The 10,490-nt window shown below is 50.8% G+C and overlaps 1 protein-coding gene across 1 annotated transcript; it reads right to left on the bottom strand.

The window, feature by feature from the left end:
* Positions 1-8,946: 8,946 nt before the first annotated feature.
* Positions 8,947-10,081, bottom strand: LOC139001984 (peptidyl-prolyl cis-trans isomerase A-like). The gene is made up of 2 exons (XM_070403471.1): positions 10,013-10,081; positions 8,947-9,545 (listed from the first exon to the last, which is right to left on the bottom strand). The coding sequence occupies exon 2, from the start codon at positions 9,501-9,503 to the stop codon at positions 9,009-9,011; it is 495 nt and encodes a 164-aa protein (XP_070259572.1). The 5' UTR covers positions 9,504-9,545; positions 10,013-10,081; the 3' UTR covers positions 8,947-9,008.
* Positions 10,082-10,490: the final 409 nt, after the last annotated feature.

The following is a 10,490-nucleotide window of genomic DNA, read 5'->3' as shown; positions in this document are numbered from 1 at the left end:
ACACACGGCTTACAGAACAAGGAAAAGCCACAGTTCATTTTATTTCCAAAAGTTAGATCTGTGTCTATGACCTAGCACAGAACCGGGACATGCTAACTGTCCACTCTTGCTCTATTCTTCTTCTTGGGGAGTGTTCAGGGATCTATCTGTGAATTTAGGTTCCCCAGTTGGGCAGTCCTTTGGGCTGGGCTTCAGATGGGCAGGGATTCCTTTTTGTTTGTTTGTTTGTTTTAGAGAAATAACTAGGATGGCAGTGAGCTATTTTGCACAAACTGTGCCCTGTGCACACAGGTGAGATGAGATGCTCAGCAGAGTTAATGGGCATATGTGTAGCTCAGGGACAGGGCAAGGCAGGTGCTAATCAATATCCATTTCTGGAAAGACGAGGTCCCCATAATGCATCAGGTGCTGCCCTAGGTGCTGAGAATACAGATGTGCATAGGCCAGCCTCTGCATTTGAGGAGCTCACTGACCAGCAGCGAGGAGAAGGCTGGATGGAAACAGCCTTCCAGGGTGGAGTGGCGTGGACGGCTCTGGGGAGGGAGCAGCCAGAGAAGAGCTTCCCAACGGGGTGATACTCCAGGGCATCCAGAGGCTGAATAATTCATCAGGCAGGCAGGGAGAGAAACACTCCCAGAACCTGTTTCTTTGTAATCTGAGAATAAAAACAGCACCCTCACCGGAGGGCCGGACTCTAATGGCCATGGTGTGAACTCTGAGCAGGTCTGGCCTTGAAATAACAACAATAGTAAGAAGGCTTAAAGGAAATTCTATTGTCTGCAAAAAAGGATAACAATAACCAAAGCTACTTTAAAAAGAAGACCCATGTAAAGCATTTGACACTATGCTTAGCATATAACGCCCCCAGGAATGGCACTGTTATTGCCTTCACAAAAGCTGGTGAGGGTTGAATGGGACACGAGGTGTTAGAATGATTCCTGAAACTACATCTCTGGGATTATTGCTCCAGGCACAGGGACTATCTCGAGTAAAGGCAGGGAAGCTAAAGGGGGCACTGGCTGTTTCTTAAAGTGAGAGCCCTGGATCGTGGTCAGGATAAAGGGTGTGTGGTGGGGAGGGTGTGGCATCTCAATTGAATAATAAGCTGATCAAGGCCAAAGGTCTTGCTTTAATCAGTTTTGTGATCAAACATCCTAATAAAAGAGTAATATGCAAATTAACCACCATCCGTCACTTCGTCACAAAGATGGTGACGGCTATGGAGCTGGAGCCAGCAGGAGGCTTGGGTTGCCTTCTGCGATAGAGGAAGCCAAGCTTCCCACCTTCCCTGGCCAGCACTGGGCTCCGCTCAAGGCTACAAAGTTTCAATTATAGAAGGTAAATAAATCTCAGATACCTGCTTCCAGCCAGCAGTGGCCTCCGCTCAAGGAGGGGCTGGGAGCTGGGTTGCCAGGGGGTGTGGCCAGCCTGAAAACGGCCCTCAGCCCCTCACCCAGACTGGCCAGGCACCCCAGTAGGCACCCCCACCCTGAAGGAGGTGTGGCCAGTCTGAAAACAGCCCTCAGCCTCTCACCTAGGCTGGCCACACCCCCATGGGGTGAGGGTGACAACTGGGGGGCTTGGCCAGCCTGCAAACAGCCATCAGTCCCTTACCCAGGCTGGCCAGGCACCCCAGCAGGACCCCCACCCTGATCCGGGACACCCTTCAGGGCAAACCAGCCGGCCCCCACCCATGCATCAGGACTCTATCCTATATAATAAAAGGGTAATATGCAAATTGACCCTAACAGCAGAACAACTGGGAATGACTGGTCACTATGACTCACACTCACCACCAGGGGGCAGACGCTCAATACAGGAGCTGCCCCCTGGTGGTCAGTGCACTCCCACAGGGGGAGATCTGCTCAGTCACAAGCCAGGCTGATGGCTGCCAGCACAGCAGTGCTGGCGGGAGTCTCTCCTGCCTCCTCAGCAGCGCTAAGGATGTCCGATTGCAGTTTAGGCCTGCTCCCCACTGGCAAGTGGACATCCCCCGAGGGCTCCTGGGCTGCCAGAGGGATGTCTGACTGCCAGCTTATGTCTGATCCCCTGGGGAGCGGGCCTAAGCCAGCAGCGGGCACAGGCTGGGCTGAGGGACCCCCCCCCCCCCCCCCAGTGCACAAATTTTTGTGCACCAGGCCTCTAGTCCTATATAATAAAAGGCGAATATGCAAATTATCCCCTTAACCAGGGGTTCCAGTGGGAGTTTGACCAGGGGGCAGGGCTGGCTGGACCCCACTCATGAACAAATTCATGCTCCAGGCCTCTAGTATAACACAGAAAATCACAAGGGACAAAAATCACTGTGATAATAATTTTATCTCAAACTGAGATTTTTTTTTACACATTTCAATTAATGAAAGAGTCACATAATTATAAATACCATAACATCAATACATAGCATATATAAGAAATGTAAAGGAAAATTTACAATAACAATTGTATATTGTTAGTCCCACATCCAGACTTAATAGATGTCAACATTGTAGCATTTGCTTCAAACCTTCAGTTGTTTTTTTAAGAAATAAAATATAGTACTAAAGCTCATTTATATGAATCACTCTCATATGTTTTCACTTTTTGTACACATATAGTTTCACGAACAAAATATAGCATTGTTCTGTGTCCTTAGACATTTACATAAATGAAACCATCTGCATCATTTCACAACGTGCATGGTTCACTGGACATTGTTTTCAAGATGGCCGCAAGCTTAGACGTAGATACAGTTGGTTCATTTCACTGCTCCACAGTATTCGCTTTGAGGTGTATACTTTGGCCCAGCCATGCTGCTTCTAGATGTCTCCCTAGGGACACCTTCTGGTGTAGGTATAAGGTGATGGGCCTAAAGCAAATATGTCAAACTCGCCGCCCACCAGCTGCATGCGGCCCACAACGAATATCTTTGCAGCCCAGCCAATGTAAGAAACGTTTTAATAAAAATTTCGTAACTTAATTTTTTAAAATATATTTTTATTGATTTCAGAGAGGAAGGGAGAGGGAGAGAGAGATAGAAACATCAATGATGAGAGAGAATTATTGATTGGCTGCCTCCTGCATGCCCCACGAGCCCGCAACCCAGGCATGTGCCCTTGGCCGGAATTGAACCCAGGACCCTTCAGTCCGCAGGCCGACACTCTACTCACTGAGCCTAACTGGCTAGGGCTCGTAACTTAATTTTTACAATAGCCTGTTATACATAATTATCAATAACGAACTACAACGTTTGCTAATAACTGATTACTATAATCGTGTTGCATTCATTTCCCTTATGCACCTTACACGCAGGCGCACCATTTCTCTCCACTAATACTAGCAGCGAATATTTTAGCAGCCGATGGCCACATCATTAGTCTTGGACTGACTTATTCAGTGTGCACAACCGGAAATATTTCGCTTTTGGATAACAAGAAAAATAGGTTTATTGGCGTTACGCTTATTAATTTGTGCAGTTATTCAGTGTCTGGTAAGTTAATGTTCAAGAAAAAATATTAATTTTTATTAAAATGCTCTATTATTTTATGTTAACGATGACTCATTTATTTCAGCCCTTTGTATTCAGCATGTCTCTATCGAAATAAACCTATGTTTCTATGAAAATGGAAGCTTTTGTTTATTTGCGGCCCGCATAAACTTAAACCTTGTTTATTTGGTCCCTGTTAGCCTTTGAGTTTGACACGCGTGGCCTAAAGGATTTCACTGCAGAACAGGTCACGGTAGGGAAGAGGTGTGGCCCTGTTATCTCTTGCTGTGTAACAAACCTCCCAAATTTAGTGGCTTAAAACAACAACGATCTCTTATTCTGTTCATGAATCTTCGATTTGGGCAGAGCTTGGCAAGGTCAGTACATGCGTTATCAGCTGGGGTGGCTGGAAAGCTGGGAGCGAGACTCATCTGGAGACTCACTCGCTCACTCACACATCTGGGGATCTCAGCTGGAGCTGTCAGCAGGAGCCCTACATGTGGCCTCTCGCAGCATGGCGGCCAGCTTCCAGGAGCAGGTGTCCCAAGAGAGCATAGCAATGTTATCATCCAGCCTTGGAAGACATATACCATCACTTCTGCCACGAAGAGTCTACCCCAGTTCAAGGAGAGGGGACATAGAGAACTCAGCTCAGGTCTGCCCAGGTTCAAGAGGAGTGTCACAATTATATCTTAAAAGCATATGGGATGGGATGTATTGGGGTGGCCACTTTTGGAAATTATAATCTGCCACCCACCCTAACTGTCCCTAGTATAGTGCGCATAAATACACAAACATTTAATTTATTTGCTGTTGGTTTAATAGCTGTAAAAGAGTGGTAATTTTTTTTCCCTCAAGTCCCCAATATAACTCATGCAGAATAAAAAGAATGAAGTGGCCCTAGCTGGTTTGGCTCAGTGGGTAGAGCGTGGGCCTGTAGACTGAAGGGTCCTGAGTTCAATTCTGGCCAAGGGCACATGCCTGGGTTGCAGGCTCGATCCCTAGTAGGGGGCATGCAGGAGGCAGCCGATCAATGGTTCTCTCTCATCATTGATATTTCTCTCTCTTTCTCTCCCTTTCCTTTCCTCTCTGAAATCAATAACAAATAGAAAATTAAAAATAATTAAAGATGAAGTGTTTGGGAGGTATAGTAGGGATTTTGCTGTGGTCCCTGTGTAGGATAAAAACATATCACTTCAGGCACAAAGAACTGTTGTCCTCCCATAGAGAATTCTCAGCAAAAGGCACAAGGGAGAACTCATTTTTAAGGCTCTTTTTCTCTTGAATGATGTGAACAAACTCTCCTGGTTGTTCACACCGAGGCCTTGGAGAGAACACTGCACAGACTGCTTTCCTCGAAGGCACGGCTTTGTTCTCCAGCGACAGAAAGCCCTGGAGAGGCTGGGGGCGCTGCTGCAGCCGAGAAGGTTGGTTTGAATCCTGACTCTGCCACTCGCTCTCTTTGTGACACCAGGCAAAATATTTAACTCCTCTGTGCCTCCATTTCCTTGTGTGGACAGCGAAGCTGCTGATCCCACTTACAGCTGAATGAACACTAATTGTTAATTCAGACTCAGCGTAGACCTGACAGGCGCTGTCAGGGCAATCGCTGTTCTTAGCCACGCGCACCAAGTCCGGGTTTAACCACGATCACTATCCCCAAGAGTGGCCCCCAGACCCCCCAGCAGGACAGATGATTAACCTCAGCTCTCGATGGACATCCCCTCCACCACCACCCCCTCCCCCCTGCCCCGTCTCTTTGCCTTCGCGTGTGAGAGTTGAAACAGTCCGGATGGGAAGCCGTGGGAAGGAAGGAGGTGTGGCAGGACAGGTGGCGGCGCCCTCTGGGTGCCCATTTCACAGAGGACGGAGCTGCCAGGGGGCTCCTCCGGGGGCCTGGGGCTGAGGGAGCCGTGCGGAGAACCATCCTCCTGACAGATGTGAGTTCTCTTCCCAAATAACAGGTTTCCCTGACCTGGCTCCATAAAAGGCTCCTCGCCTCCCCCGCCGGCACCCCCAAGGCTGGGGGTGGAAGAGCAAAAGGGGTGGTGGGCTTGGGAGACTGGCAGACCCACCTGAACCTTCCCCGCTGTTGTTTATTAGCGGGGTCGCCTTGGGCAAATTACTAGTATTTAGTCTTTCCTTGGCCTCATGCTCCTTCCTTTCTCCTGGGAAGTTAGCACAATGACCGACCCAGGGGGAGCCCCAGTAAATAAGAGCTTACAGTGGGGCTGGGGCTAGGGGACCGTTCCCATGGTGATGAGAGGTGCTCCGGCCGGTGGAATCCTCCTCCTCTGGCATCATTCCTGAGCTCACAGGCAGAGCGCGGGGAACTCCCTGGTCGGGGTGCGGGGCTGGGGCGGAGCCCCCTGGAAGATGCTCGGAATCACAGGCTGGGACTAGGTGCCACCTGGGACCTGGGAGGCTGCTGCCGCCTGTCCGCCCTTCCCCTCTAACCACGCCCACGGGCGCCCTCCTTCCCCTGCGGGATCCGAGAGTAAACGTAGAACGTGGACCGGGAGGGGGCGCTGTGCTCGCCAGGGATGGAGGAGAGCAAGTGTGGGCGGGCCCGGCGAGACGAACCCGCGAACCCGCTCTACGGGACCAGTGCGCTCCAACCCTGAGATACGCAGCGGGGCGCTGGCCCGTGATGCCTGGACCTCGTCCTTCTCCAGGTGCGCTCCGTCGGGCTCAGGGGTGAGGGGACCATGCCTGCCCGAGGTGCCCTCTGCACCAGCGCCCGCCCGCCCGCCCTACAAGCGCAGGGAGGGGGCACCGCCCCTGCTCCGTCCACTCTGTACCTGGGGGTGCAAACAGCTCCGCGAGAGGGGATGTGCAAGGGAGCTGTGGTGGGGGTGCTAATCGAGGCCCTCCCCCTCGCCCTCCCTCCCAGCGGGGCTCTGGCGGGGCTCGGCTGCTATGGACCCAGGAGCCCTCGAGTGGCGGCGCTTTGATGTCGCGCGGCCACACGGTGGCGCTGCCGCACCGCCCGCTGGCAGAGGTGCGGGATGAGGGGCGCCCGGGGCGGGGGAGCCTGTCCTGGCAATGGGCACTGCCCCTGACCTTGCCTGGTCCAAGGCCTCAGAGTCTGCAGGGTCCAAGGCAAACTGAGGGCCACTTCACATCTCCTCGCCTCCCTCACCCCCAGCCCCTCGTGCACGTGCCTTCTGGACACGGACCCCAGGGTTGAGCCCCTTACAGGCCTTCTAGGCAAACGTGCCTTCCTTCATAGCAGGGGAAACTGAGGCCCAGGAATGAGGAATTCTGGCTTTTGGCTCAACTGCGAAGTCTCAGGCAAGCCATGTTCCTGCCCTAAAAGGCTAAGGGATACTGGTCAGGGGAGGAAAGGACCCACAGGGATTTACTCCCTTCCCTGTCCTGGTGACGGTTGCAATAGCCCCGTAGGTTGAAGTTAACCCGTTTTGCATGTGAGAAAACGAGTCTCAGTATTGGCCAAAGCCACACCACTCAGAGGAGGTGTTCAGACCCAGGATGGGTTGCTGCCTGGCCTGCAGACTTCCTGCCACAGACTCCGCCTCCTACATCCTCGGGGCTCACACCTGTTTTGTTTTCTGACTGTGAACTATACCCACACACACACATCTATAGCTGAAAACAACACTCATTTTTAGTGTGAGTCACTCTCTGTTTTTATCCGATACTATGTCTTTTCTCCTCTGACTTTCTTTTTTTTTTTTAAATATATTTTATTGATTTTTTACAGAGAGGAAGGGAAAGGGATAGAGAGTTAGAAACATCGATGAGAAAGAAACATGTATCACCTGCCTCCTGCACACCCTCTACTAGGGATGTGCCCGCAACCAAGGTACATGCCCTTGACCGGAATCGAACCTGGGACTCTTCAGTCCACAAGCTGATGCTCTAGCCACTGAGCCAAACTGGTCAGGGCTCCTCTACCTTTCTTTCTTTGCATGCTGGGTATGACCTGCTGAAAGGATGCCACTTCTTACTAGTGGGCCAATGGTCTCAATTTGAAAAACACTGTCATTGTGCTGGCTGGGCTCTTCCAGCGATAAAATCAATGGAGAGCTGTCTGTGCACCGGGCCAAAGTCAAGACCGAGCAAAGGTGCAGGAGGACGGTGCTTCTCTGTGAATCACCTGGAGAGGTTGTTACAGGGCAGGTCTGAGATGGGGCCCTGGTCCTGTGGGGTTGTCGCTGTCTACCCGTCCCTTGCCAGAGCCAGGTCTCCTCCACGGCCTCACCATCAAGCAAGTTATAAGGAAAGCAAGCCTGAGGCCAAATTCTGCCATTCACACACACACACTTAGTAATAAACTAGAGGCCCGATGCATGAAATTCATGCAAGGGGCTCAGCCCTCACAGCCTCAGCTGCCTCGCAGCCTCAGCTGCCTTGAAGCCCTGCGGCCCCGCCCACGGGTCATTCCGGAAGGTCGTTCCAGGAGGTCAGTCCGCCATCCGGTCTAATTAGCATATTAGCTCTTTATTATATAGGATAGACACAAGAACTAGACTCAGCCTGTTCTTGTGAGGGTCCAACTCTCTGTCTTTTTGAGCCTTTCACAAGAGCCTTCCGGAAGGGTTCCGGGGCCCGGTGGCCAAAATCCACCCTCGATTTTTTCATGGTAACAGAAAGGTAGGTGATGCTGTTGAGCTGGGGACCTCACTTCTTGTTCCTCCTCTTCTCCCACCAGCGTGCATCTGTGCGGAGATCTGAGCCAATGGGGTGTGCACAGAAGGGGTGTGTGCACCTCCTGGGAGATGGCCCAACTTACCCAGCTTACAAGGCAACTTGAAACTTGTACTCCAGTTAAGAGTCAATGTATGCACCTGAGCTTCCTTCTTTTCCCTTCCGACACGTAGGGAAATGGGAATCCCATAACTCAGCTCTGACCCTGCAAGGCAATACCTAAGGGAGACAGCACTGAGATGGGAAGAACCTGGATCCCTGATCATAGCATGGAGCAGAGCTGCCTGTCAACCCAGATCTCTCACATAGAGATGGTTATTTGAGAGAGTGGTCAACTTCTTCAAGCCACTGCATTTTGGGCAAGGGCTCTTTGTTACAAAGTGTACCCTAATTAACCTTGAGGTTCCTAAGGCAGAACCAACTCACTTCTTCATCTGATTAGGTGACAGAATCCTCTAATTATGGGGAGGAGGTGGCTGGGGGGAGGATAAGACCAAAGTTCTAAACCAAAACTATTATATTCTAATGTTATTTTCTTGCAAACATGGACATATGCCTGTGTATATCTTTCTAGCCATCCATATACCATTGACACTGCTCATTTAGCCAACAAAAAATATATTTTAAATTTTTATTTATTGATGAGAGAGAGAAAGACAGAGACAAAGACAGAGGCAGAGAGAAACACTGAGTTTGTTGTTCCACTTATGTATGCATTCATTGATTGATTCTTGCATGTGCCCTGATCGGGGTTCGAAACTGCAACCTTGGTATATTGGGACCACACTTTCCAAGCAAATCGGGGTGAAGGGGTGCTCTCCTGAGCTACAGAAGGAAAGGTCTGGTGGTTAAGATAGAACACAAGTCAAATCTATTAGAGTTGTCCACAGTCAGCAATGGTGATCTTCTTGCTGGTCTTGCCATTCCTGGACCCAAAGCGCTCCATAGCTGTCATAATATCCATGCCGTCTTTCACCTGACCGAAGGCCGCATGTCTGCCCTCCAACCACTCCGTCTTGACAGTGCAGATGAGAAACTGGGAACTGTTTGTGTTCGGTCCAGCGTTTGCCATGGACAAGATGCGAGGACCTGTATGTTTCAGGACGAAGTTCTCATCCTCAAATTTCTCCCCATAGATGGACTTGCCACCTGTGCCATGATGGCGTGTGAAGTTACCACCCTGACACATAAATCCTGGAATAATTCTGTGAAAGCAGGAACCTTTATAACCAAATCCCTTCTCCCCAGTGCTCAGAGAACGGAAGTTTTCTGCCGTCTTTGGAACTTTGTCTGCAAACAGCTGGAAGGAGACACGGCCCAAGGGCTCGCCGTCGACGGCGAGGTTGAAGTACACGGTGGGGTTCCCCATGGCTGGTCACAGGCGGCTTCGGGGTGGCGGCGTCTGCAAAGCCTAGAAAGACAATTTTAAACTTGGGGTCCTTCACATATTTAGTAATTACTCCCCTCCAGCTTGGTCATTGCGTAAATTTAGCTGACATACACATATATCTCCTGTACTATACTGCGGGAACACAGACAATATCTTCTCTTTATATTCTCCTTCAGAGCAGTGTTAGAGCCTCCATGGCTATTCAGCTCCCCTTGCATCATTTCCTTTACTGCATTTAAGAAATGTGGCTCCAGCCTTGTTTCATGTCTGAAGCAAATCCACCTCCCCCTGCCCAGTATCCCCAGTGATCCTCTGTGGGGGACCTGCTTTTACCTACTGCCTCACACCCCATTTCTCCCTTCTCCGGACCTCTCCAATCCTCTTTAGATCTCATGCCCCATAGCTGTCTCCTCTCTGACCCACTTTTGGTCAGGATTGGCAAGTCACTTTTGGTGAGGATTGGCGAGTAATGGGGTTGGGGGACTTACCTTGAAGTGTGGTGCTGCTCATTATTTAAAATTTAATATTGGGTATCCTTATTTGCCGAAGCCCTTCAGCCATTCTCACTTCAGGATATTCCTAGCCCCCTTCTCTCACCTTCTAACCCTCCTTCTCTCTCCTAGCCCCCTTCTCTCTCCTCCTTGCCCCCTTCTCTCTCCTCCTTGCCCCCTTCTCTCTCCTCCTAGCCCCCTTCTCTCTCCTCCTTGCCCCCTTCTCTCACCTTCTAACCCTCCTTCTCTCTCCTCCTTGCCCCCTTCTCTCTCCTCCTAGCCCCCTTCTCTCTCCTTCTAACCCTCCTTCTCTCTCCTAGCCCCCTTCTCTCTCCTCCTAGTCCCCTTCTCTCTTCTCCTTGCCCCCTTCTCTCTCCTCCTAGCCCCCTTCTCTCTTCTCCTTGCCCCCTTCTCTCTCCTCCTAGCCCCCTTCTCTCTCCTAGCCCCCTTCTCTCACCTCTTAGCCACCTTCTCT

The sequence above is a fragment of the Myotis yumanensis genome, unplaced genomic scaffold (genome assembly GCF_028538775.1).
Source record: "Myotis yumanensis isolate MYYU_CA2020_CCGP unplaced genomic scaffold, mMyoYum1.0.hap1 SCAF_1, whole genome shotgun sequence".
Taxonomy (NCBI): domain Eukaryota; kingdom Metazoa; phylum Chordata; class Mammalia; order Chiroptera; family Vespertilionidae; genus Myotis; species Myotis yumanensis.
This window is presented reverse-complemented; position numbering and strand designations above follow the sequence as displayed.